At 42.4% G+C, this 22627-nt stretch overlaps 1 protein-coding gene across 4 annotated transcripts in view; it reads right to left on the reverse strand.

Annotated features, from left to right (window-relative positions):
• The window catches only part of LOC111569606 (capping protein, Arp2/3 and myosin-I linker protein 3-like), a 42953-nt gene extending 28042 nt beyond the window's left edge, over positions 1-14911 (reverse strand). For 2 of the 4 annotated variants that reach the window (XM_055015660.1, XM_055015657.1), the window contains exons 1-17: positions 14588-14911; positions 10541-10635; positions 7963-8013; positions 7816-7878; positions 5311-5432; positions 5056-5150; positions 4696-4766; positions 4496-4569; positions 4337-4412; positions 4150-4238; positions 2935-3029; positions 2498-2584; positions 1905-2014; positions 1721-1798; positions 1539-1615; positions 889-993; positions 674-743 (exon numbers count right to left, since the gene is read on the reverse strand). In XM_055015660.1, coding sequence (XP_054871635.1) covers positions 674-743; positions 889-993; positions 1539-1615; positions 1721-1798; positions 1905-2014; positions 2498-2584; positions 2935-3029; positions 4150-4238; positions 4337-4412; positions 4496-4569; positions 4696-4766; positions 5056-5150; positions 5311-5432; positions 7816-7878; positions 7963-8013; positions 10541-10635; positions 14588-14645 — 1416 coding nt within the window. In that variant the 5' untranslated portion in view covers positions 14646-14911. Of the gene's footprint in view, positions 1-673; positions 744-888; positions 994-1538; positions 1616-1720; positions 1799-1904; positions 2015-2497; positions 2585-2934; positions 3030-4149; positions 4239-4336; positions 4413-4495; positions 4570-4664; positions 4767-5055; positions 5151-5310; positions 5433-7815; positions 7879-7962; positions 8014-10540; positions 10636-14587 lie in introns of those variants that run through there. The other 2 variants (XM_023271833.3, XM_055015662.1) reach the window with 2 other exon arrangements.
• Positions 14912-22627: the final 7716 nt, after the last annotated feature.

The raw sequence follows: 22627 nt of genomic DNA on the forward strand, positions 1-22627 counted from the left end.
TTCATTAATCTCATGCACAAGTTCAATCTGCATCTTCTGTCACATCTTAGTGAATATAGGCTTTTCCTGCAGTAGTATTTCCATTGTCACTTCAGTTTTTTCCACACTATTTTCACTATTCTTGCCCAATGCTCTATCTGCCAGTGTTCTCTGAGCCAATCAGCCTCTAGACCCTGTTTTTGAAATTCATTGCAATCCTGTTACTATCCCTTGCAGACTGTTAATCCCTCCTCCTCCACATCTCCTCCTCATCAGGTCGTCCAGGGAGTCTCAGCAAGTCTCCATCAGCCATCTGCTAACTTTGCTCAAACACCACCAACATGTTAACTCTGGGGGTCCTGTCCTCATCTCCCACCTTCATCTGGGACTCTGCCCAGCGATGCTGCTTCTCACTGGAGTCCAACTGCCAAAACACTTAGATTTAGCACGCTCATGTTTCTGCAATAAATTATGTTTCCTCACTGAAACTGCTACACGCCTGTAAATGCAACCCAAACCATATTCTGTCCCACTACAGTCACTCTGAGCGCCACAAAGACACAGGTGACCTACAGCAACGACAACATTCTGCCTCCTGTTTTGACACACTGGAGCTGCTGCTCTGCTAAAGCGCGGATCGAGCTACACCTCCCGCCTTTCGAAATCCACTGCAGATGTGAAGATGAGCTTTTACCTCGCAGCTGCTGATGTCCAGATGAAGGTCATTGATATGAGGATTGGAGGTTAACCCTGTCAGAAGAGCCCTGTAGACAGAAGAAGAGGAATGACTGACAAAGGAAAGACGAGGAGAGGGAGTGAAGAAAGTCTCTCTGGCACCCCGGAGTGCATCCATACGTTCCACTCTGCCTTCATTGTAGAGGAGTTGAGATAAAAGGGAGAATATGGTACCTGAGAACATCAGGGGGCAGCTTCATAGAGGCCAGGCTGACATAAGTGAGGCTGAAGGCCGAGCTGAAGAACTGACGGAATAGCGGCAACGTATCCTTCACTTTCCTGTTGGATTAGAATAAAAAACAGGATCAGAAAGGAGGAGACGTAGAGGTAGAGAGACAATACAGAGGATGAGATGGGATGAGATGGGCCACACATGCAGATGAAGTCACTTTGTTGACATGCTGGGTAAATACGAGTGCAGCGCCGACTGAGGGGATCTGACACAATGAGAAATATGAGTGAATATTGCTTGGAGTTGCGGGAGGGGGAGCGAGTGGGGTCAAATGATAGATAGATCTGCTTTAAATATTCATGACTCTTATCTATGCAGAGAGCACCGAGAGTTTTAAGCGGCGGTCGACACACCCACAGCGAGGAAACACAATGTTCCAGTGATTCCCACAAAGCTCATTTCTGATTTCCCATTAAGCAAGAGATGAAGATAATGACTGACAAAAAAGGGAAAGAGGGGAAGAAACGGAGGGAGAGAGGAAGACATGAGAGGAAGATCGAGGCCACTAAGGTGAAATAAGGATGAGATCTTCTCAGATTTGGATTCGGAGCTGCATCTTATAGTTTTAGGTAATTTTAAAGACATGACTAACCTGTGGGAGAAGGAATTTTTGGAAAGATTCAGAAAGGAGAGATCAGCGCAACACCCCCTCAGAAGAGCCCCAAATAGCTGCATGAGACACAGGGCGGAAACAGTTTATCTGGGCTGAGAATCTGCATGGAAAGAAACGCATTTCATTGCACATAAACATTTGATCATCCTTTAAAAACTCACGGAGTCGACGGAGCAGTCGGTGCCGGACAGATCCAAGTGGACCAGGCAGTTGGGCTGAGACAAGAAGAGATACAAGTTCTGCAAAACCAGAAAGAGAGGCATCGCATCAGCCTGGAATAGTGACGTATAAATGGAGCAGTGTGTCTGTTTTTTGTTTGTTTCTAGATGGGTTTTGCTGTCTGACCGAGGCATCCTCCCCTGAGAGGACCCCGGGGTTCTTGCTCAGGTCCAGGTGCAGGAGGGAGTTGGAGTACTCATCGCTGGAGCACAGAGCCTGAGAGAGAGACACCACTCCTGAGGTAAAAAAAAAACAGAGTGCACATGGATAAAGTGAAAAAAAAGAGAAAAAAGCAAGTGACAGGAGAAAGGGTGTACAATATCTGAAGAACGCACTTAAAACATTTTGTGTCGTTACATTATTCATACACATCTTGCAGCAGCAGGTATCAGTAGAAGGGAAGCAGCGCAATTCAATGTAATATTTAAATTCTCCACTGGGTACATGGTAGGATGAGATGGTAACTTACTGCCTGCGGGGCAGCGCAAGACATCATAAGTCAATATGGAGTTGTAACGAGGCCAAAAGTTGAAACAAAAGCTCTTCGGGGGAGAATTATCTGGAGCTCGGGAGGTTTTGAATCCCCTGATCCACAGTGAGATCTAACCTGAGCTGCGATAGCTGCAGGTGGATCAACTGATTTTTCCCTTTCACTGTCTTGAATGGTAGCAACTCCTGCAAACAGTGCTCAGCAGAACTAGAGAGGGTTAAGCCCGAACCTTTAGAGGTGAGTGAGGTCTTGGAGAGGTTGAGGAGACGAAGGCCTTTGCTCAGGCGACACACCTGCTGGATTAAGTTGGAAACACCTGAAACACAAATGCAAGAGAGAAAATTAAACATAATGTTCAGCTTACCATGCCTCATCAGCAAAAAGTTGTTTTTATGTGATCTTCTTCCTTCAAACTCTAAAGGAATAGTTTGTCATTTTTAGAAGTATAGGATTCTGAGGTAAATGCTGAGGTACCAGATGAAATTAAAAATGAGGGGCAGTTTTTTTTTTTTAATTGTCATGTTTTTTAGTAGCAAGTAGGAAAACTAAAAACTCAGAACTAAATCCAGTGATAAAAATGATAAAAGCAGCACTTTTCCAGACCCAAACTTACGTGAAAAGCAGCTACAGTGAATTACAGTAAAAGAAACTCATGTTTTGTGATACCTTGGTTGTCCAGTGAGTTGTGAGCCAGGTTGAGAGAATGAATGACTGAAGCAGGGTTCTCTGAAAGAGCCGCTGACATCTTCTGTGGAAAGTCTCTGCAAACACAGTTACATACAGAGAATCACATAAGGGCTGCAACTAACAAAGGCTTTTCATTATGGACCATTACGAACACTATGATGCTCTTTTTAAGTGTAGACAGTTCAAGGTGATGTCTTCAAATATCTTTCTTTTTTTTGCCTGATGTACAGTCAGAACACAAAGACGTTCGCATTACAACCCACATTTATTTGTTGCATCACTATCTGTTGTAATGAGACGGAGTGTTCCCTTTACAGACAGACATTTAAAGCAGTGCTGCAGTGAATTAGCCTTCATTATGTTCAGAGACTCACACGTTAATAAATAGATGTTTGAGATCGAAGCGAGGCTGAATGATCCTCACTTATGAGCTCTTAGTATGCATCAATCTCCACAAACACCTATAGTTCCCACAATGCAACTAAACAATGTTGATTGTTTACCATTTGGGTAATTCCACAGCCACAAGTTTGCATCATAAGCCTTTTGTTAACCCTCTGAACTCCAAGCGGTTTCTGGCTGTTTTTTGCTCCTGTCACAATTTTACTCACTGCAGACTCATTTTTCACAGAAATACAAAGACTTGGACCTCTATGGAAACAGCACAACCATGATTAGACGTGGATAGAATTTAAAGTGTGTTTGTGAGCAGTATAGTAAAGTTATAATGCAATAAATCAGATTTTTAAAATTATTTTTAGTTTTTAAATAAGTCTGAATGGAACAAACTATTTTTGGTGAATTTTTAAACGTGCATGTAGAATAAAATCTTTATAATAGTGCGATCATTTGCAATTTTTTGTTTTTTAAACTCATTTTTGTAAATTGTTTATTTCTGGCAAATGAGACATACTAATAAGAATAACATGTTTGGATGAAGTATCACAAGTTTAACCTTAGATTCCCAACAGAACAGTAAGTCACAGATAAGTAGCTCCACAGGCGTCTGAAACTTGAAAATCTAACAATCCTTTCTCTTTCATGGTTTCGGGCTTTGATAAATGGTGTAATTTTATCATCTTTTAAAAAAGATTGCCTGCATTTCAAACTTAATGACGGGTTCAAGGGTTAAAAAGCCAAACCAGGATGACCCTGACAATGTCGTCATGTGTGAGAGGAGGAATTAAAACTCACGATTTCAGCCCGGCGTTCTCCAGCGTGATCTCCTCGAGGCTGGAGGATTTGCTGATCGTATGCAGGACCTGCTCCGTCACCTCTGAGCCCTGATGCAGAAGGGACACATTTAAGTCACACTTTTTGTCTGTTATGTTGCTTAAAGCCGCATTTAATCAGAAGGTGTAACAGAGAAGTTCATACTTACAATGCGCAGGTCTTTACAGTACAGTTTAGTGAACCAGGTGTTGTACGCCATCGATGCGACAATCACGGCCAAATCCCTGGAAGAGACGAAATTGAGGTAAACAAGAGCAAAGTACAGTCTTTTGGAAGTAATCGTGTCTGACCGCCCTCCGTCCCTCACCTGCTCTCCAGGTGGCTGAAATCCAGCAGGTTAAACTCTCGGTTATCCTGGGAGTGATAGATGGTGTCCACATCCTGGGGGCGACATTACATATGAGCCTGTTAGCTGCAGCATACGACCCCCCGACATGTTGTGCACAGTGCTATACGTAACACTCTAAAGCACTCACAGCGACACAGGCACAGTCCCACAGCTCTTACCCACTGCACTTCCTCCTTGCAGCTGATGCCATTATAGTCGCACAGAGCGGCGTAGGTCTCCGAGAAGCCTCCTGAGACACGCAAAAAAAGAAAAAGCGCATGTGAGATGATGCGAACAGCTGCTTCCTTCGGCAGTGAAGCTGGAGAAAAAGGGAGGAAAATGCACACAGACACATTTGTCCAAATTATCAATCTTTTATTTGTGTGATGGCACTAAAAAGAACATCTGGGAGGCCATTTGTGAAGAGCGCCAGTGTGCCAGCTTCTTCTCGAGTCCGTCAAGTGGTGTTCATAATATCTCTGCTCGTATGTGTGTGCATGTGTGCAGATTCCCATGTTTGATGATAACGTGTCTTTTACCACACGCCCTCTGGGTTTCCACTGAAGTCTCGGAGCTGGGCGAATACTTCCTGCTGCCCTCGGAAAGGTCACTGTCTGAATGACAGATGGAAGGGCTGCCAACATAAAAGAAGCACAGATACTGTAAGGAATCATTTATCTTCTGATAATTGAGCAAATAAAGGTCATTCTTCTTGCCGCTTTTCTGGTTATCCACCGCCGCACAGACATGCAACAAATTATTCTGATTTTATCATGGGAGACGGTGACACTTACGCAAAAATGGAGTTGTTGAATATTCGGGAGAGAGCGAAATTAATATGGCTGACCACATGATTGAGGTGCTCTCGTGACTCAAACCTCAGGGAGTAACTGGACTTGTCAGTGTCGATAATCACCTGCACAGAAAATATGACTGTCAGAGGCTGTGTGAAAATGACTTTGGCATCTTATATTTCACCTTTTAAACCACATTCTCTTTCGTTATCTTTTCATATACCAGCATTCAGACATGGCAGCTTCATAAAGTTTTTGACAGACACAGTAGTAAACACTTAAGAAGACTTTTATATCCTGCATACAGCTATATTTACGTGTGATAAATGCTTGTAATGTTAAATAGTGGGATAAAATGTGGCCTGCTGCATAAGCATATGGTCAAGTACATCTTCATATCTGGCATTAGATCCTTTTTTTGCTTGTACTGTGGCTCTTTTCCACTACAGCAACTGATCAACCCCAAATCTGGAGCTTCCTTTGACCTGAACATGCAAGAACCCATGATGTCCAGAAAACTTCAAATGTGTTCTTCTACATGTGATGCCTTTTAAATAGACTGACAGACAGATATAAAGTTTGACGGTTTTTATGGTACTCCCAAAGCTACAGGGGAAATTTAATTCATGTTAATTAATTGGGTTGCATGATATATTTTTTTCAGTACACATACATAACAGTCACTTTGCAGGAGTTGTGATGACAAATAGGCAAATTAACTCAAATGCATCACGCTTTAGTTTTTTGCTCACTTTCTATGACTAATCCAACAGAGAATTTTGCCTTTTACTGATTAAATTGTTCTCAGATATGTAGCTTTTTAAAAAGTATTTAAAAGATACAGAATTCATTGATGTTCAGGCTCTACATGAGCAGCAAAATGAGTCAGAAGCAGGAAAAAAAACACTCCAAAGGATCGGTTGCAAAAAAGAAATGCAAGGACAATTGCATGGAGATATTTTGGCTACACAAACAATGACGTGGACCAAAACTAAACAATCTGTTGGCATCTTGACTAAAAACTTGATCATTTAAACCCACAGCACAAATTCTGTATGAAGAATGCAACTGAACAACTGATTATCAGCCTAGCCAATGATTGGGATTGATAATCTGCATTTTCCCAGTTATCTGAGTCTTTATTAGCCAGTTTTGATAAAGGATTTATCTTGGTAAGATGAATTAAATACACTAGCGTGGCTCTAACGCAGCTGCTTTTCTCTATCTGGAGTCACTCTGATTGGTTACACGTCTCAAGTAACAGTCAATCAACATCCGAATCGACTGTTTACAGACAGGGACAGACGAGAGCATTTGCACAACTAAGCAGCTTCAATGTGTTTTGAAGGTGAGTTAGCAGATTTTTAAGTCTTTATAAACACTGCAATCTTACTCAAGTACACCCAGTTGTCGTGTTACACTGATATGTCCAAAAAATTACTGTTAATTCACTTACAAACTGTTCAGTCTCAATCAGTTGATCTCTCAGTAAACAGAGGAGAGTCTTCTAATGTCACATGATGCTCTGATGTCATCTCTCTTATTTCTATTGCTCATATGCTGTTACAGTAAACTTTATTAATGAAGTAATCTAATCATGAATGACAGGCTCTGCTATCATATGCTGTTAATATGTTTAAAGTCCATCGCTTCCAAATATCAGTTACCAGTCTTTCTCTGCTATATTTATCTGTCTTTCTCTACAAATATTCTGTGTCACATCAGTCAGAATAGGCAAATCTGAATGTCATCCAAAGCAAACAATTACTGGGATATCTTTGCAGGTGTGACGCCAAACGAAAAAGGTTCCAAATTTGTTTTTATTTTAGTTGCAGATTCCCTCCCCTACAAAATCACTCCAACAAATAGTGCAATTCTAGTAAGATGGTGAAAATTCCTGTATTTCTTCAATATATATGGCAGTAAAACTAAATATTGCAATGTCTTTTTTCCTCCGTTATCATGCAGCCCTATTTAAATACACTTCACACTCTGCAACAATCAGATGCTGCATTGCAAACCAGGAGCCAAAATCTAGGATCCCAGAACTAGCCTTCAAACTGAACCGGGGGTAGAAGAGTGAGGGGGTGAGAGCAGAATTTGTGAGATTACGTCACTTTAAGTTATGGGCTGTTAAGTTTTTGTAGTGGAAAAAGGCTTTTATTAATCTCTCGAGCAAAGACAAAAGTAAACATTTGGGGCAGATAAAAAAAATTAACAGTTCTTCTCATGCTCTGCCAAAAGAAATCCAACTAAACTAAATCCCTCTCATTGTCCTACCACATCCTAATATACAGTCTTGTTGTCATCATATCTCAACCGAAGAAAAACGTTAATTCGACAGCAGTAACTGTCACTGTGGCTGCTTCCATAGAGCTGTAAATGTTTTTGTCTTGCCTCGAAGGCCAACGTGATATAACCGCTCCATTATACAACTGTACAATAGTACAAGTGTAACAGTGAAGTGGAATGCATGCAGAGACCCACACAAATGTGACTATTCACCTGGTGTTCAGGGTGAGAATTCAAAGCACGAATCTCCAAAAAGTTGAAGGTGGTTTCAACCTGTTGTCAAAGACACGGTCGACAAAGTTTAGCTGAAAAGAAAAGCCTGAGACTGCACATTAACTCTACAGAGCTGTAAAGAAGTACCTTAGCCGGAATCTTTGGTGCCAGGAAATAGAGGCGCCATGCAGTGAGGACCTAAAAAAAAAGGAAATTGAATCAAGACTGTGGAAAAGTTCACTGCACAGTCACACCCCCCTGGGGAGAAAATAGTCCCAGGAGTTTCCATGGTAATGATGAGAGGGAATATTCATGTATTGATCCAGCTAAAAGCCCTCCATGTCAGAGACATATTGTCTAAGTTTAATAGATTAACATCCTGTGATTCAAGCTGAGAAATTGTGGCATTTTAATCACAATCCTACAAGCACAAGGTGTAATTTCGTTACCGTTACATTACTTCTGCATGGAAGTGGCTCGGATATTTATTTATATGGCTTTGGGCTCAGTGAGAAACCTCATCTGGTCATTTAGCTTCTGTAGTATCAGAACTTAAAAGGAGCGTTTTTCTGGATTTCTGCGGTGTCGGGTGCGTGGGATCAGTTGTAGTTCAGTACAAAGTTGATGGGAGTCCGGACGTAACTGGCAATTTGAAAAAGCTTATTTGTGCATCTCCATCCAAATGAGCGCATGCAGCATTTCTGCAGCCCGTCGTGTTCGCCCACTTATTTTCGACTTGGATGCATCCGCTCTTGGGTAGAAATCGGATTCTGCCTCCCGAATCTTCTTCAGTGTGAGCAGCAAACACACCCTTAAAAAAGACATTCTCCATCAAGCAAAACAAAGAGCAGTGATTCTTTGGCATTTTGCTCGCTCTCCACCAACCCTGGAGTACTGCCCTCTGCTCTTTTTCTTCTCCTCTTCTGCTCCGTCGCTCCCAATCATTTACTCCATTCTCTCTGATGGGCCCCGCTAAAACACTCCCCGAGGGCAAAGCCCACCACCACCATGTGTCTCTTCCCAGTGAAAACGCAGTAATTAAATTACAGCTCTCCCACTCCACTGTGGTGCATTTTGGAGCGTGGATCTCGACACGAGGCCCGTCTAAAGCGCACATCGACAGCCTCTTACACCCACACAGCCAGTGAGGTGTCTGAAATGCAGTCATTCAGAATTCAAAATGTGCATGTGAGAGAGGACGTGCGCTCCACTTCAAAGACCGTCTGAAGGAGTTGATTAGGAAGACCAAATTGCATCGCATTACGGTGATGAGTCCGGGTCACGGCTGGTAGTTAAGAGAGTGCGTACGAGTAAACACGAGTAAACCATGGTGATGCAGCAGCACAGAGGGAGAAAGAGACACGCTTCCTCCACATCAAAGAGCGACCGCACATATCATGCTTATTGTGGCATGTAATTATGCAGGAGGGCTGCTACAGAACCAGATATTCTCATCTTCTTGTGTTTGACAGTTTGGGTGAGGCCTCTGTAAGAAATAACCGGCAGTGACGGAGCAAAAAAACCCTCCAAACTCGACCTCAAAACAAGCTCCAACTTCCAACCCTGTTCTCTCAGCAAAACAACAAACCCGAACACGTTTGATCTCCTCTTTCCTCCTGCCAAACGCTAACCTGGCAGGTTTGATCAAACTCCAATCTATTTTTCCATTTTCGGTGCTTTCGCCCAGCAGGAAGTAAGACCTCTTCCTTTTCCAGTTCAGGTTTTAAGAGGAAGCGGCAAATGAGACATGGATTGGAAGGAGATTATTTGAAAGATGTTCCTGGCAGATAGACATATCAAAGTGTGTGAATATCAAAGGCTGTACATGCAGAAACTCTCCTAACTGCCCATCCTCGCCACACGATGAATCATTAAAGCGTTCATTGAGTGGAAGCGCTGCTCTGCCAAGACGGAGAAGCCTTTCGCAAAAGCAAAAGCTTGTTCGCTCATTGGGGGATTGTAGGAGAAGCAACAGGAGTCCCTCATCTTTTAAGCAGAAATAAAAACTGATTTCACCACAGTTGGGCAGGGAATTGTGTTGTTGTACTTATGCAGATGGGGGTTTAGTTGCTGCACTTTAAGGAGCACTCAATTGGAGTTGCTGGCTTGTGCATGCATCTATGTCAATGAGCTCCACGTTATGTGTTGACCTGCATGCAGTGGAAGTGTGCTGCATTTTGCAACCATCAGCATCCATCCAAGGATCCGGTCTAAGTTCTGGTCCACAGTGGAAGAGCTGACTGCCCCAGATTTTATTCAGATAGCTGGCTGCGCTTCGCTCGCTCAAATACAAGATTTCATCTCTCTGTCTGTCTCATATTCTCTGATGAAAGCACCCCAGAATCAAAGGCTGCGAGCTGCTCGTCCCCCTCCACCACCCGCCTCCAACTGTGGGGCTCACAGACACAGAGGAATCCACAGCCGCTCCCACAGATATCCAATATTCATCCTGCCAAGCCGCCAACAGCAGTCACAGAAGACGGGCGGCGGTTCGTAATGCAGTTAGCAAAGAAGTGACCGCGGAGGGAAGCTGTTAAATCACGAGGGTCTTCTGCCTTCTGCCGTCACATGGATCTGAGGCTGTGACTGAGATACATTAACGCTGCAGTGGAAGTTGACATCAAAGATACTGTACATACACGATGCACGCATGAGGCTGCTACAGGCGACTACATCAGCAACACAATCCCTCAGCATTTAATGAAAACAGAAAGAAGAGACTTACCAGAATCCTGTCCTCCGTTTTGCCATTTTTGGTGTCAAGCTTAATGCCACGAATGAACTTTATAGATGACTTATCGATAATCTTCCTGATGCTTTCTGTGGATGAAAACAAATCCACATATGTCATTTCAAGCCAGATTCTTTTGCACATTTTATAGAGTTTAAAAAGAAACCTGTTAACAAGCTCTTGTCTTTTAGGTTTTTGAGTGTTTTGTCCAAACTTGCAGAGCGCCTGAAAACCAGAAACAGGTAATTCCTCAGAGAACAAATCATGCCTGTTTTGAATTAAATTACATTGCTGTCTGGTGAATTGTGCAGAGTTTGTGGCTTTTTTTCATTCAGCAATAACATTACTTTCACAGGCAATAAAAGGAGACATAATGTTCACTGTGCAGGATTATTTGCAGGAGCTCATCTTTCTGTACATTGGCTTTTATACAGCAATGGAAAAAACACATTCAGATATCTGAGATGATTGAATACACTGGCAGAAATTCAGTAAACGGGTAAAAATATGCACATAAAAACTAAATAAGCATGAAGACGGACAGGTCTACACCCACATCTTTATCTAATAAGTGAGGAATACATGCTAAAAATAGGTTGCAACACTCTTTAATGTTAAATTATCTAATGAAGCAAAAAATATTGACAAGGTTTTATGTTGTGCTCCAAAACACAAAGACACCCAGTGGAAAGTTTTTCATGGATTAATTACTCACTGATTGTGAAATACTACAGTGTTTTCCTTCTGAGTTCACCACAGTGCTTTTACTGTATCTTGAGGCATCATCAGAATGGCTCACAATATGCTTCAGTGTCACTTTCTTCCTAACAGGAGCATCATGACACATCAGCGCCTGTGATTCACTCAGATCTGTTCCCGCCAAACAGCGTCACCGTTGGCGCTGTGACCCCTGACTTGTGTACAGCGCCATGACCTGCCTGCTTCACCAGAGGAAGCGTCTTGCTCACAGTGGTGGGAACACGTAGAATCACAGGAACATACAGTCGCTGGCAGGAATTACATGATTCAGCGTCTCAATTACTGTGGCTGCACAGCATCCCGACTGACGAGTTTATGAGGAAATCGATACTGGAGCTGGGATGGTGGGATCTGGCACCGGAGTTGAAACAGTCACAGCGGACTGTGAAGCAACTGTTTCTTTTTATGGAGGCGTTTATCCATATTTCCGGGTGCACATAAGTCAAGTTCAGTAGTGGAGGTGAGTGCATTCGGTCAAGTTTGGTACTTACGCTACGTGAGCATTTCTGTTTCACGCTCCTGCACACTCGCACTCCGCCAAATTTCAGCAAGAAATATTGCACTTCTTTCTCTGCTACATTTGTCTGGCATGCCATATGAATGAGTTAAGGTTTCTATTCTTAAAAATAAGAGACCCACTCAAGGGGAAATCAAGTTTTTTCCTTGTTAACATATGGTGTGCCCTATGTGCTATAAAAAATATGAGCAAAATAAGCAGTCAGAGCCATGGCTGAGCATCTCCATCTGGAAACTCTGGAAAAACGTGACGTTGAGGGTTTCATACATGAACCAAATTAACCAATCCTGTCAGCTTGCAGAGCAAGGTTTTCTGTATCATTATTCTTCTTCGGAGTCGTTTTTTGGTTTAAACACGTATGCCCCGAAACACTCCAATGTTACAGCCTGGCATTGCATAGCTCAGAGTACGTTTACAGCATTTAAGCAGAGTTGTAGGTGAGCTGGTGTGCTCAGGGTGCAGCAAAAAGAGAAGAGTGCAATGAGATAGAAGTAGGGACCTTATAAAACTGCATATTCTAAAGAACGCAACAATCTGGGGCTACGTCCAAGTGATTTTATGGCAGCACAGACTATTTTCATTGTAAAGAACTTATAAATGTAGTTTTGAAAAGCAGCAACAAGCTTTCAGTGGTGGAATCAATGCTTGGTGAGGGACCTGAATTTTAATACACTACATAGTGTTTGAAATGTAGTACAGAGGCTCGTGTTCTCCTAATTATCAGTTGTATTAACCTCATTTATCTGCAGAGTGCAATTATTAGGCCAAAACTTTAATTAAGCAAACTAAGAACTTAGTAAACATTACACATCAGCATGCTGGCATTCTCAGTGTGAGCACGTTAGCATTTAGCCCCGGCAGGGCTGCATGTGAGCTGGTGTGCTCGGGTTGCAGCGAATGCGGAATAGTGAGAAGCAAGAACTTTATAAAACTGCACATTCTAGAGAAAGCAACAGTTTAGATTTACATCTGAGCCATTTTAAGGCAGCAAGGGACTATTTTCATGTTCTTAAAAAATTTGTAGTTTTGATAGCAGGGATGACCTTTCATTCTAATGCATGGCACAATGTTTGAAATTTGGTACTGACATCCTTGTTTACCTCATCATTTGCATTCACTCAGTTCTCCACCAAGCACCACCAGTAGGTCAAACAGAAACCAAACAGACTTTATACATCAGCATGCTGGCCTTCTCAATGTGAGCATGTTAGCATTCAGCCTCTGCAGAGTCGTAGGTGAGCTGGAGTGCTCGGGCTGCAGTGCATGGAAAAGAGTGCATGGAGAGAGAAGCAGAGGCTTCATAAAAAAATCAACCAAGGAAACTAAGAATGTAAACACTGTACATGAACATGGCATTCTCAGAGTGAGCGTGTTAGCATTTAGCCTCGGCACGGTTGCAGGTGAGCTGGAGTGCTGGGGCTGCAGGGAATTAAGAAAAGCGCATTTATAGAGAAGCAGGAACTTCATAAAAGTGCACATTCTAGAGAAATAAACAGTGTAGAGCTCCATCTAAACAATTTTAAGGCAGCAAGGGACTATTTTCAAGAAAAAAAACTTCTCAATATGCAACTCTGGTGCAGAGAGATGAGTTTTTAGGGGTTTAATCAGCGCCTGAAGAGAGATTTTTAAAGTATCAACGCTTTAACCTGCTAAAATGAGGCCCAAATGGACTACTTTTTAACACTTTCAGCACATTTTGCACTCCTTGAACGGCTTTTGCAAGAACTCCATAAGCCTGAGATTGAGGCTAAGACAAAACACTGAACTGACACTAATCTACGTCCATCCAGAGATGAGATGCAACTGAAGTCTCTTTCAGGTGACCTTGTGAGGGCCCGCAGGCCACCAGGTGCTCCTCCTGTCAGTCAGTGCGTCCAGGACGGGAAGAGGGAGGCGGGTGCAGGCGGCCCGGCAGGTGACTGAATGAACAGGCAGGGATTCCACTGGATTAATCATCACGGTGTGCCTAATAGAGCCATTAGGAGTAATTAACACAGCAGCAGAGTCCCTGCTACCCTGAGCATGTGTGCCAGCGAATAGGAGGCAGCGCTGTGACTTTGACATGAGTGAATCTGTTACTGTTTGAGGAGAAATCTTTTTAAAATAATAATAATAAAAAAAAAGGAGAATAAATATTTGTGCATTCTGTGGCGGGTTTGCATGCATTTCTGCTGCCTTGATCCTCCGAACATCTGCCTTAATGTGCGCCTCTCTCTAGCCCTCACTTTCACGTGCACGGGCTTTCCATGCACACGTGCACGCGCAATCACTAGCAGAGAAAAACAAAGATAAAATACTCAGGGATTGGTGATTTTTTTTTTTAATCACTCAACATGCAAGGGAACAATTAGACCCACACACCGTGATTTCCACAACGCCCCTTTTTCTCCTGCTCTGGCCTAAGGCTGGGGTTTTTATTATATGATCCTCCCCGAGGGGCAGGCTCGGAGCCGGGCATATCACCCAGCACTATAAATAATTCATCCGCACATTAACTAATTCACATGCACGAAGAAAAAGAGAGAGAGAAAGAAAAGGAGAAAGAGAGCGAGAGAGGGGGCAGAAAATAAGAGAAGCCGCCCCGGAAAGCACCGGGACAGTATGCAAAGGTGCAGCTCATCACCGTCAGTCAATGCGTCTGTTCGGTCGCAGCCTCCCGACAGCATCCCGAGCCTGACCGGGGACGGAGGAGGGAGGAGAGCACCGGTTTACCGCGACGAGAAAAATAAACCCGGGCATCCTTTTTTTTTTTTTTTAAAACCCACCTGTGATATCCTTGGTCACACTGACGAATCCAGAGGCGGTGATCTCTTTAGAAGCCATGTCTGCTCCTCGCTCCTATCGCCTCCTCCTCCTCCTCCTCTTCCTCTCCGCCACCTCCTCCCTCTCTTCCTCTTTCCCTCGCTCTCTCTCTCTCTCAGATGTGGACAGAAGGGATGGTCTCTCTCCCAGGCATTCCAGCAGAGCATCCGACAGCCCGACGCGCTTCCTGGAAGAAACCCTGTGGATGCTGGGAGGCTGGATGAGGGGAGCGATGGGAGGAGGAGGGAGGAGGCAGCAGGAGAGGAGAGGAGAGGAGAGGAGAGGAGAGGAGAGGAGAGGAGAGGAGAGGAGAGGAGAGGAGAGGAGAGGAGAGGAGAGGAGAGGAGGGAGGAGGCGGGGATCACTGAGGGATAATGAGGCAGCTGTAGTTACCTGTGAGAGCAGAGAGCTCCGAAGTTACAGGAAGAACTCCCAACTACACTGATGCTGCGCCACTCTATAATTAAAAAAAGATCTTTAACCCTCCTGTTGTCCTCATTGATGGGCACCAAAAAATTTTGTTTCTTTGTCTGAAAAAAATCCAAAATTTCAGCAACAAAATTCCACAAATTTCTGAAAATGTGCAAAACCTTTAGGAAGAAAAATCCAATTAAAGCTGCAAGCAGCGTTGGACGGGTCCTCGCATCCTTGCTGGCCGGCGAATCCACGCATGTCCACCAGGTGGCGCTGCGACCAAAAGTGCATGTCGGCCTATGGATGCGATGAGGGCTGGACTCTGATCACAGCCGTAAAATTTCAGGCAGACTGGAGCATGTTCAGGCTACTTACAGAGCTCTTCCTGTCCATCCACCAGGTGGCGCTGCGACCGAGAGTGTATATTGGCCAATGGATGTGATCAGGGTCAGACTGTGATTCCACATATAAAATTTCAGGCAGATCGGACCATGTACAGGCTAGTTATAGAGCTTTTCCTTCTATCCACCAGGTGGCGCTATGACTGTGGCTGTATTTCAGCATGTGAATGTCATCAGGGCGGGACTCTGATCATACATGTAAAGTTTGAGGCAGATTGGAGCATGTTTAGGGCGGTTACACAGCAGTTGATGTTTCATGGCGAAGCATCAAAGTTCAGGAGGCCGCCATGGCCACGCCCTCAGACTTTTGCGGAGCATTTTGATAACTTTTGATCACCCATGTGTGTAGTACATCCTGGCCGAATTTCATCTCTCTCGGTGTTACCCTGTTTGAGTTTAGAGCTTTTGAAAATGTCTAAAAATGACCCAAAATCGTCAAAACATATGACATATAATTCAAAATGGCTGACTTACTGTTGGATTTTGGTCATGGGTGTCAATTACATTTTTTTGTGTCTTGATGAGTTACATATGTGTATGTTTTTATGTTCAGCTAATATCATTTCCTCTGGACAATGTTTGTGGTGTTAGAAGTGGACGTTTGTAGGGAGTTTTCAGTTGCGATACTTTAATGCATAAATATTTGCAGTGGTGGTTTCACTGCAAGCATCTACTGATGTCACCAGTGAAGTAAATAAAAACAGCATTTGTTGAACTTTACGCCTCTCAGTGTCTGCAGTTAGTTTAGCTGAATCAATGCAAAGATATTTCTATTTTTCTACATGACAGGAATGTCAGTGAAATCCAAATGCTAAGAATAAACAAGTGATCTGCCTGGTCACAGATCCCACTTTAATCCAAAATAAAGACTTTGCAAGGAAATGAACTTGAAATATGAGCCACCAGTAAAAGTTGTGATCAGACAGAAGGGCCTGTATTTTATCTTTGGAGAAGTTTAACATGTAAGTTTGTGCAGCTGATCAGTGGTGAGGCCTGTGGATGACTGGAGATGTGTGTGGACACTTAGACGAAGCAGCAAATGTGTTGAAAATGAGTTGTCTTCTCAGAGTCTTGAAGATGTTTTGTCAGAGCTAAGAAAGAAGTAAGAGATCCTGCAGGTGATTGTTGAGTGGTGTTGAGGAATTTGAATGTAGAGGAATAGCAAAGAGATTTTGAAGATATTTAAGCCATAAGTTGTATTTTATTTGTTTGCTGTTCTCTCCCATTTGTAGTGAAGAGAAGTGATTTGACATGAAGAATGTGATTTGTGTGGCTTTGAAATTGTGTTAAAATGTAAAAATGAGTGATGAGGAGAAGAGTGTGACTTTTTAGTATTGTGTTTTTTAGCGTGTTCTTTAAAAGTTGTAGGTAGATTATGTTCTTTTTTTGATTTTGTGGATTGTTTTTTTTTCTTTCAGTTTTGATGTCACCGCCTTGACGAATAGAAGAAAAGCCTGTATTTGGGTATGTAGGACCGGTAGTCCAGAGGTAGTGATGGTGGTTTGGAACCTGGAGAGTGCAGGTTCAATCCCCCACTCTGCTCAAGCTTTTTTTTCACATTTGGGCAAAATTTGCCAAAAATATTCTTTACGCTCTTTACGCTTTTTCAGGCAACTTCTTGGTTTTGCAGGAACCACCCTTCAACTCCAATCCACTGACACTCCACACCACAGACCACAACCTTTCCACTCCACTATCATCCTCCACAAAGTTCCCAGTGGGGATTCGAACCGTGACCCTCCACATGACAGACACACAACCTATGTGTGAGCTATCTTTCACACAAGCTCCTTCGTGGACTTTGTTGTAATGATGGTTGAAAGAGGTTGTCATACAGCCAAAGTATGTATATATTGTAAATAAAGCTGCTGTAACAATGTAAATTTCCCCTGGAGTGGGAAGAAATAAAGAACTTTATCTTATCTTTATCTTATCTTATAAAGTGTCAAAAGAGCCCTGGGCTGGATTCGAACCAAAAACCTCCTGGATGAGAGGCAGATAACTTACCACTGCGCTATCCTTTCTACTGGGTGTAACTGTTAGTTTTCGTAAATGATGGTACACAAAACTATTAAGGAGGTGAAGATAATAAAGGTACTAAGGTGGATTTCAACCAGGGACCTTCAACATACCAGGCAAAAAACTTACCTCTACACCACCTGTCCTACAAGATATTGCTCTAACTTTGCTTAAATAATGCTAGCAATTAGTACTGGAGCATCCAAAGGACACAAAAAGTGTGAGTGGGGATTTGAACCATGGACCTTCAACATGTGAGGCACAGAACTTACCTCTGCACCACATTTCCTACAACATGTTGTTGTAAATTGGCTTAAATGATGGCATCAATCAGTACTGGAGCAATCAAAGGACAAATAAAAGGTGTGAGTGGAGATTTGAATCATGTGAGGTACAGAACTTACATTGTAGGTTTGTTTCTGAGACTGAATACACCCAATCTCATCTCATCTGCGGAGCTAAGCAGGGTTGGGCCTGGTTAGTATTTGGATGGGAGACTACCTGGGAATACCAGCTGCTGTAAGCTTTTTACTTCTCCTCACAACCTGAACAAGACACTGCCGGTCATTCACTAGAGACAGCTATCAACTAAAAGCTCTTGGTTTCTTTATTATACACTCTATGAGGTGGATAAGCTGCAGCTCATGCTGATTTATTGCTGGTTCTGGTTGTAGCCAAAGAACAAAGGCATCACCTGTTGGAGCAGCTGATGTCCTGCAGCCTCTTCACCACAGAAAGCCTCTGACAGCTTCAATTCTTTACACTCTGACTGCAAGACACCAATCACATAGGAACATATACATGTGTGGAACAAAGAGCTGAGCTGACACTCAACATATGTTTGACCATTTATTGATAAAGACATTCAAACATGTCTACAGATAGAACACCAACGCACGGTGTAAGAAAGGTCAGAACAGACTTCACCTGCTCAGGAAACTGAGGTCCTTCAGGATGCAGGGAGCAATTCTGAGGACCTTTTATGGTTGTGTGGTGGTATCAGCCATCCTGTATGGAGTGGTCTGCTGGAGCAGCAGCATCACGGCTGCAGACAGGAAGAGACTAAAGAAACTGGTTAAGAAAGCAAGCTCTGTCCTGGGCTGGTGTTAGACAGGAGGATGATGACAAAGCTGTTGTCTATCATGGAGGACATCTCCCACCCCCTGCAGGAAACAGGACCATCACCGGCAGCTCCTTCAGGGACAGACTGCTTCACCCACGATGTTTAAAGGAGGTCCTTCCTTCCTGCAGCAGTCAGACTGTGTTCAATCAAACCTGCTCCCAGTAGTTCAGATCACCCATGAAGTAACTGCAATAAAATGTAAATAACTCAATATGTGCAATTTCACAACGTCTTTTTTTTTACAAGCATTTCTATTTCTTCTCTAAGGAGAAAGCATCTATTTATATCTGTGCACTGAGTGCTGCTTTTCTTTTTACTTTTTTTCCTATCTGCTACTGCCACACTGAAAATTTCGCCACTGCAGAATCTACCTACCCATCCATCTATCTATGGTCCATCTACCTCCCTACCTATCTATCCATCCATCCATCCATCCATCCATCTCTCTCACAGGGGTGGGGGTTGATTCACCTGTTCTCAATCACCTTAATCCACAAAGGCCCGGTTCTTCATTCTTCCGCTCTCTGCCAGACCAGAGATTTTGAAACCAGAACCTTTCTCCTACAATTAGTCTGGTTTCCCCTTTTTGTTTTCACCTTGGTTTAGTTATCCTTTCTGTGTTGGTTTTAGTTTCATTCGTTAAATAAACTGCTTGTAATCTTTGACCTGTGTCTGCAGATGTCCTATGACACCAATGATCCCATCTGATATTTACCATGTTTTCAATTATTGTTCCCATTTCTTAAAATAAAAAATAAAAAAAAAGCCCGCTGAAATCTGATCAGATAAATGAATGTGAAACTACTTTGGGTCTGCTGCAGCTGCCTCCCTCTGATCTTGTTCCTGCCCACAGCACAATCTGATCAGTGAAACACTGAAGGACAACTTCAGCATGTAAAACATAAATAAGCAAAGGCTGCAACTCGTGATTATTTTAATTTTAACTTAACTTTATGTGCTGTTCAAAAACTTTATTTTTTCTGCAAATGTGTAGTGATTACAAATCTTGGTTATTGATCTCCTTGATTACAAAAAAAATCTGTATCGACCCAGAAAAAAAACAAACATGTCAGGCACCCTATGATGTTAACTGTTTGCCTGGATGCTTTTATTTAAAATCCTCAGTAATAACCTTTGACTGGTTGCTCTTAACCCTGTAAAACTCACTGCTGCAAAAATACAACATCAGCTTATTTTTTAATTACTATTTTCTATTATATATATCTGAAATAAACCCTAATCTGGGGTCTGACAGCAGCATGAGGTCAAAGAAGCTGCCATCAGCTGCTGCACTTCTGTCCGTCCAGCAGATGGAGCCATGGAGCTGCAGTGAAGTGAAGAGCAGCACAAGGCAACCACCACTTCCATCCACTGACGCATTCAATTTGACTGACGCTAATGTTTTATTGACTTCCAACCACTAAACCAATAAAAGCTGCAAGCAGCGTTGGACGGGTCCTCGCATCCGAGCGGCCCGACTGGCCCACGCATATCCACCAGGAGGCGCTGCAACTGAGAGTAAAGTTTCAGGCAGATTGGAGCATGTACAGGCTACTTACACAGCACTTCCTGTTTCATGGCGAGAAATCCAAAATGGCCGCCAAGTGGTGCAAAGATGTGATTAAGGCCGGACTCTGATCATACATGTAAAATTTCAGGTAGATTGGAGCATGTACAGCTGAGTTAGACACCACTTCCTGTTTCATGGCGAAGGATCAATATCAATATTTCCTGATGTGCTGAATATGCATACAAAATTTTGTAGCTGTAGATGAAACGTCGTGCAAGTTGGCCTAATGACCAAATTTTCAATTTTCCAGGGGGCGCTATGGAGCCATTTTCCCACACACATGTGCAACTCCCCTAAAATATCAAATTTTTCGCCAGTCCTGATGAGCATGCCAAGTTTGACGCGTTTTGGGGTATGATAAGGCCGCCAAAAATGCAATTCAAAAAGCGGGAAAAGAAAGTATAATAATAAACCCTAGGGTTTCAATAGGGTCTTCGCACCATTCGGTGCTCGGACCCTAATAATTCCTTGCATTCCAATAGGGTCTTCGCACCGTTGGTGCTCGGACCCTAATAATAATAAATAATTCCTTGCATTCCAATAGGGTCTTCGCACCGTTGGTGCTCGGACCCTAATAATAATTCCTAGGGTTTCAATAGGTTCCTCGCACCACTTCGTGGTGCTCGGACCCTAATAATAATAAATAATTCCTTGCATTTCAATAGGATCTTTGCACCATTCGGTGCTCGGACCCTAATAATTCCTTGCATTCCAATAGGGTCTTCGCACCATTCGGTGCTCGGACCCTAATAATAATTCCTAGGGTTTCAATAGGTTCCTCGCACCACTTCGTGGTGCTCGGACCCTAATAATAATTCCTAGGGTTACAATAGGTTCCTCGCACCACTTCGTGGTGCTCGGACCCTAATAATTCCTTAAAAGTTTCCCTTAAAAGTTTTATTTTAAAAAATCCCCCAAATTTGGCAGGAAAATTCTTGTAATTATTTTCCAAAAATGAGTAAAAATCTTCCAAAAAAATCTTAAAAATATCAAGTGATTACATATATATCAGTAAAACTTTTTTTTCTTTAAGAACATTCACATAAAAATCAACCAAAATCCAGCGAAATTCACTGGATTTTGGTTGATTTTTTGTTAATGTTCTTAAGAAACATTTTTAACATCTCTTTTTTCTACCAAAAAATGTTCAAAGATTTCCCAAAAATGTTGAATAGGTGGACACCAGAAGTTTCACTCTGAAAATATATTTTTCCCCACATTTTCAAACTTTCACGGTTCAATTTTGACCCGCAGGACGACACGAGGGTTAAAATGAATGCTAAAGTTGTTTCTAATGTGATTTGTGTGTTTGGTGCCCCTGGTAGCCCAAGAGAGAAGCAGAGAAAAGGAGGGATGTAGGTGAATCTCATCAAAGATTGTAATGAACAATATTTGTTTTCCTACAGAAGCCCTAATTCTGAAGCTTCTGACACTAAAATCTGTAAAACTAAAGTAAAACCGAACAACAGCTAAGCCAGCTTTTGCATTTTATTCGCAATTTCCCTGCAATCTGGCAACACTTTTACATTCCTTTGCACCAGTTTTGTGTAACTTTTGCATTAGCTCACAGTAGTGTCGTGTTACCTCATGATACTTTTGTGTTCGCTTACAATTTGTGTTATCATGCAAAACTTTCAAATGATCTCACAATAACTTTTGTGTTATCTCAAAACCCCTCTGCAGTCCTTTGCAATAGTTTTGAGTTACATAGCAATAATTTTTGCATTACCTTGCAATCCTTTCTCTTTATTTTACAGTTTTGTTACCTTGCATCAGTTTTGTGTTGTCTTGCAAGAGTTTTTGCATTACCTCACAGAAATTTTGTGTAACCTGGCAACACTTTTGTGTTCTCTTACAATAGTATTGCATTATCTCGCAATAGTTTTGCGTTACCTTGCAGTAACATCTGTGTTACCTTGCCATATCTTTTGCGATTCTTCACAGTAATTTACTGTAACCTCACAATAACTGTTGCGATACCTTGCAATTCTTTTGCATTACTTTGCAATAGTTTTGCATTACCTCGCAGTAACGTTTGTGTTACCTCACAATAACTTCTGCCTTAGTTTGCAATAGTTTTGTGCTACCTTGCAATACCTTTTGAGTTCTCTCACAGCAGCTTTGTGTTATCTTGGAAAACCTTTGCATTACATTGCAGTAGTTCTGCGTTACTTCACATTAGTTTAACCTTACTTTGCCTTAGTTTTGTGTTTCCTTGCAAAACCGTCGCATTGGCTCACAATAGTTATGTGATAACTTATGAAATTCTTTTACGTTCCATCACAATATTTTTTTAATGTTACCTCGCGAAAACTTTTGCGTTACCTCATGATCTTTTAGTGTTCTTTTGCAAAACTTTTGTGCTAACAAAGCTTTTCCGGCCACTTGCAGTAATTTTGTGTTATTTCGCAATCTTTTAAAGTTCTGCCACGATAGTTGCACATTCTCTTGCAATACGTTTTACATTTCTGTTTTA

The sequence above is a fragment of the Amphiprion ocellaris genome, chromosome 2 (genome assembly GCF_022539595.1).
Source record: "Amphiprion ocellaris isolate individual 3 ecotype Okinawa chromosome 2, ASM2253959v1, whole genome shotgun sequence".
Lineage (NCBI taxonomy): Eukaryota > Metazoa > Chordata > Actinopteri > Pomacentridae > Amphiprion > Amphiprion ocellaris.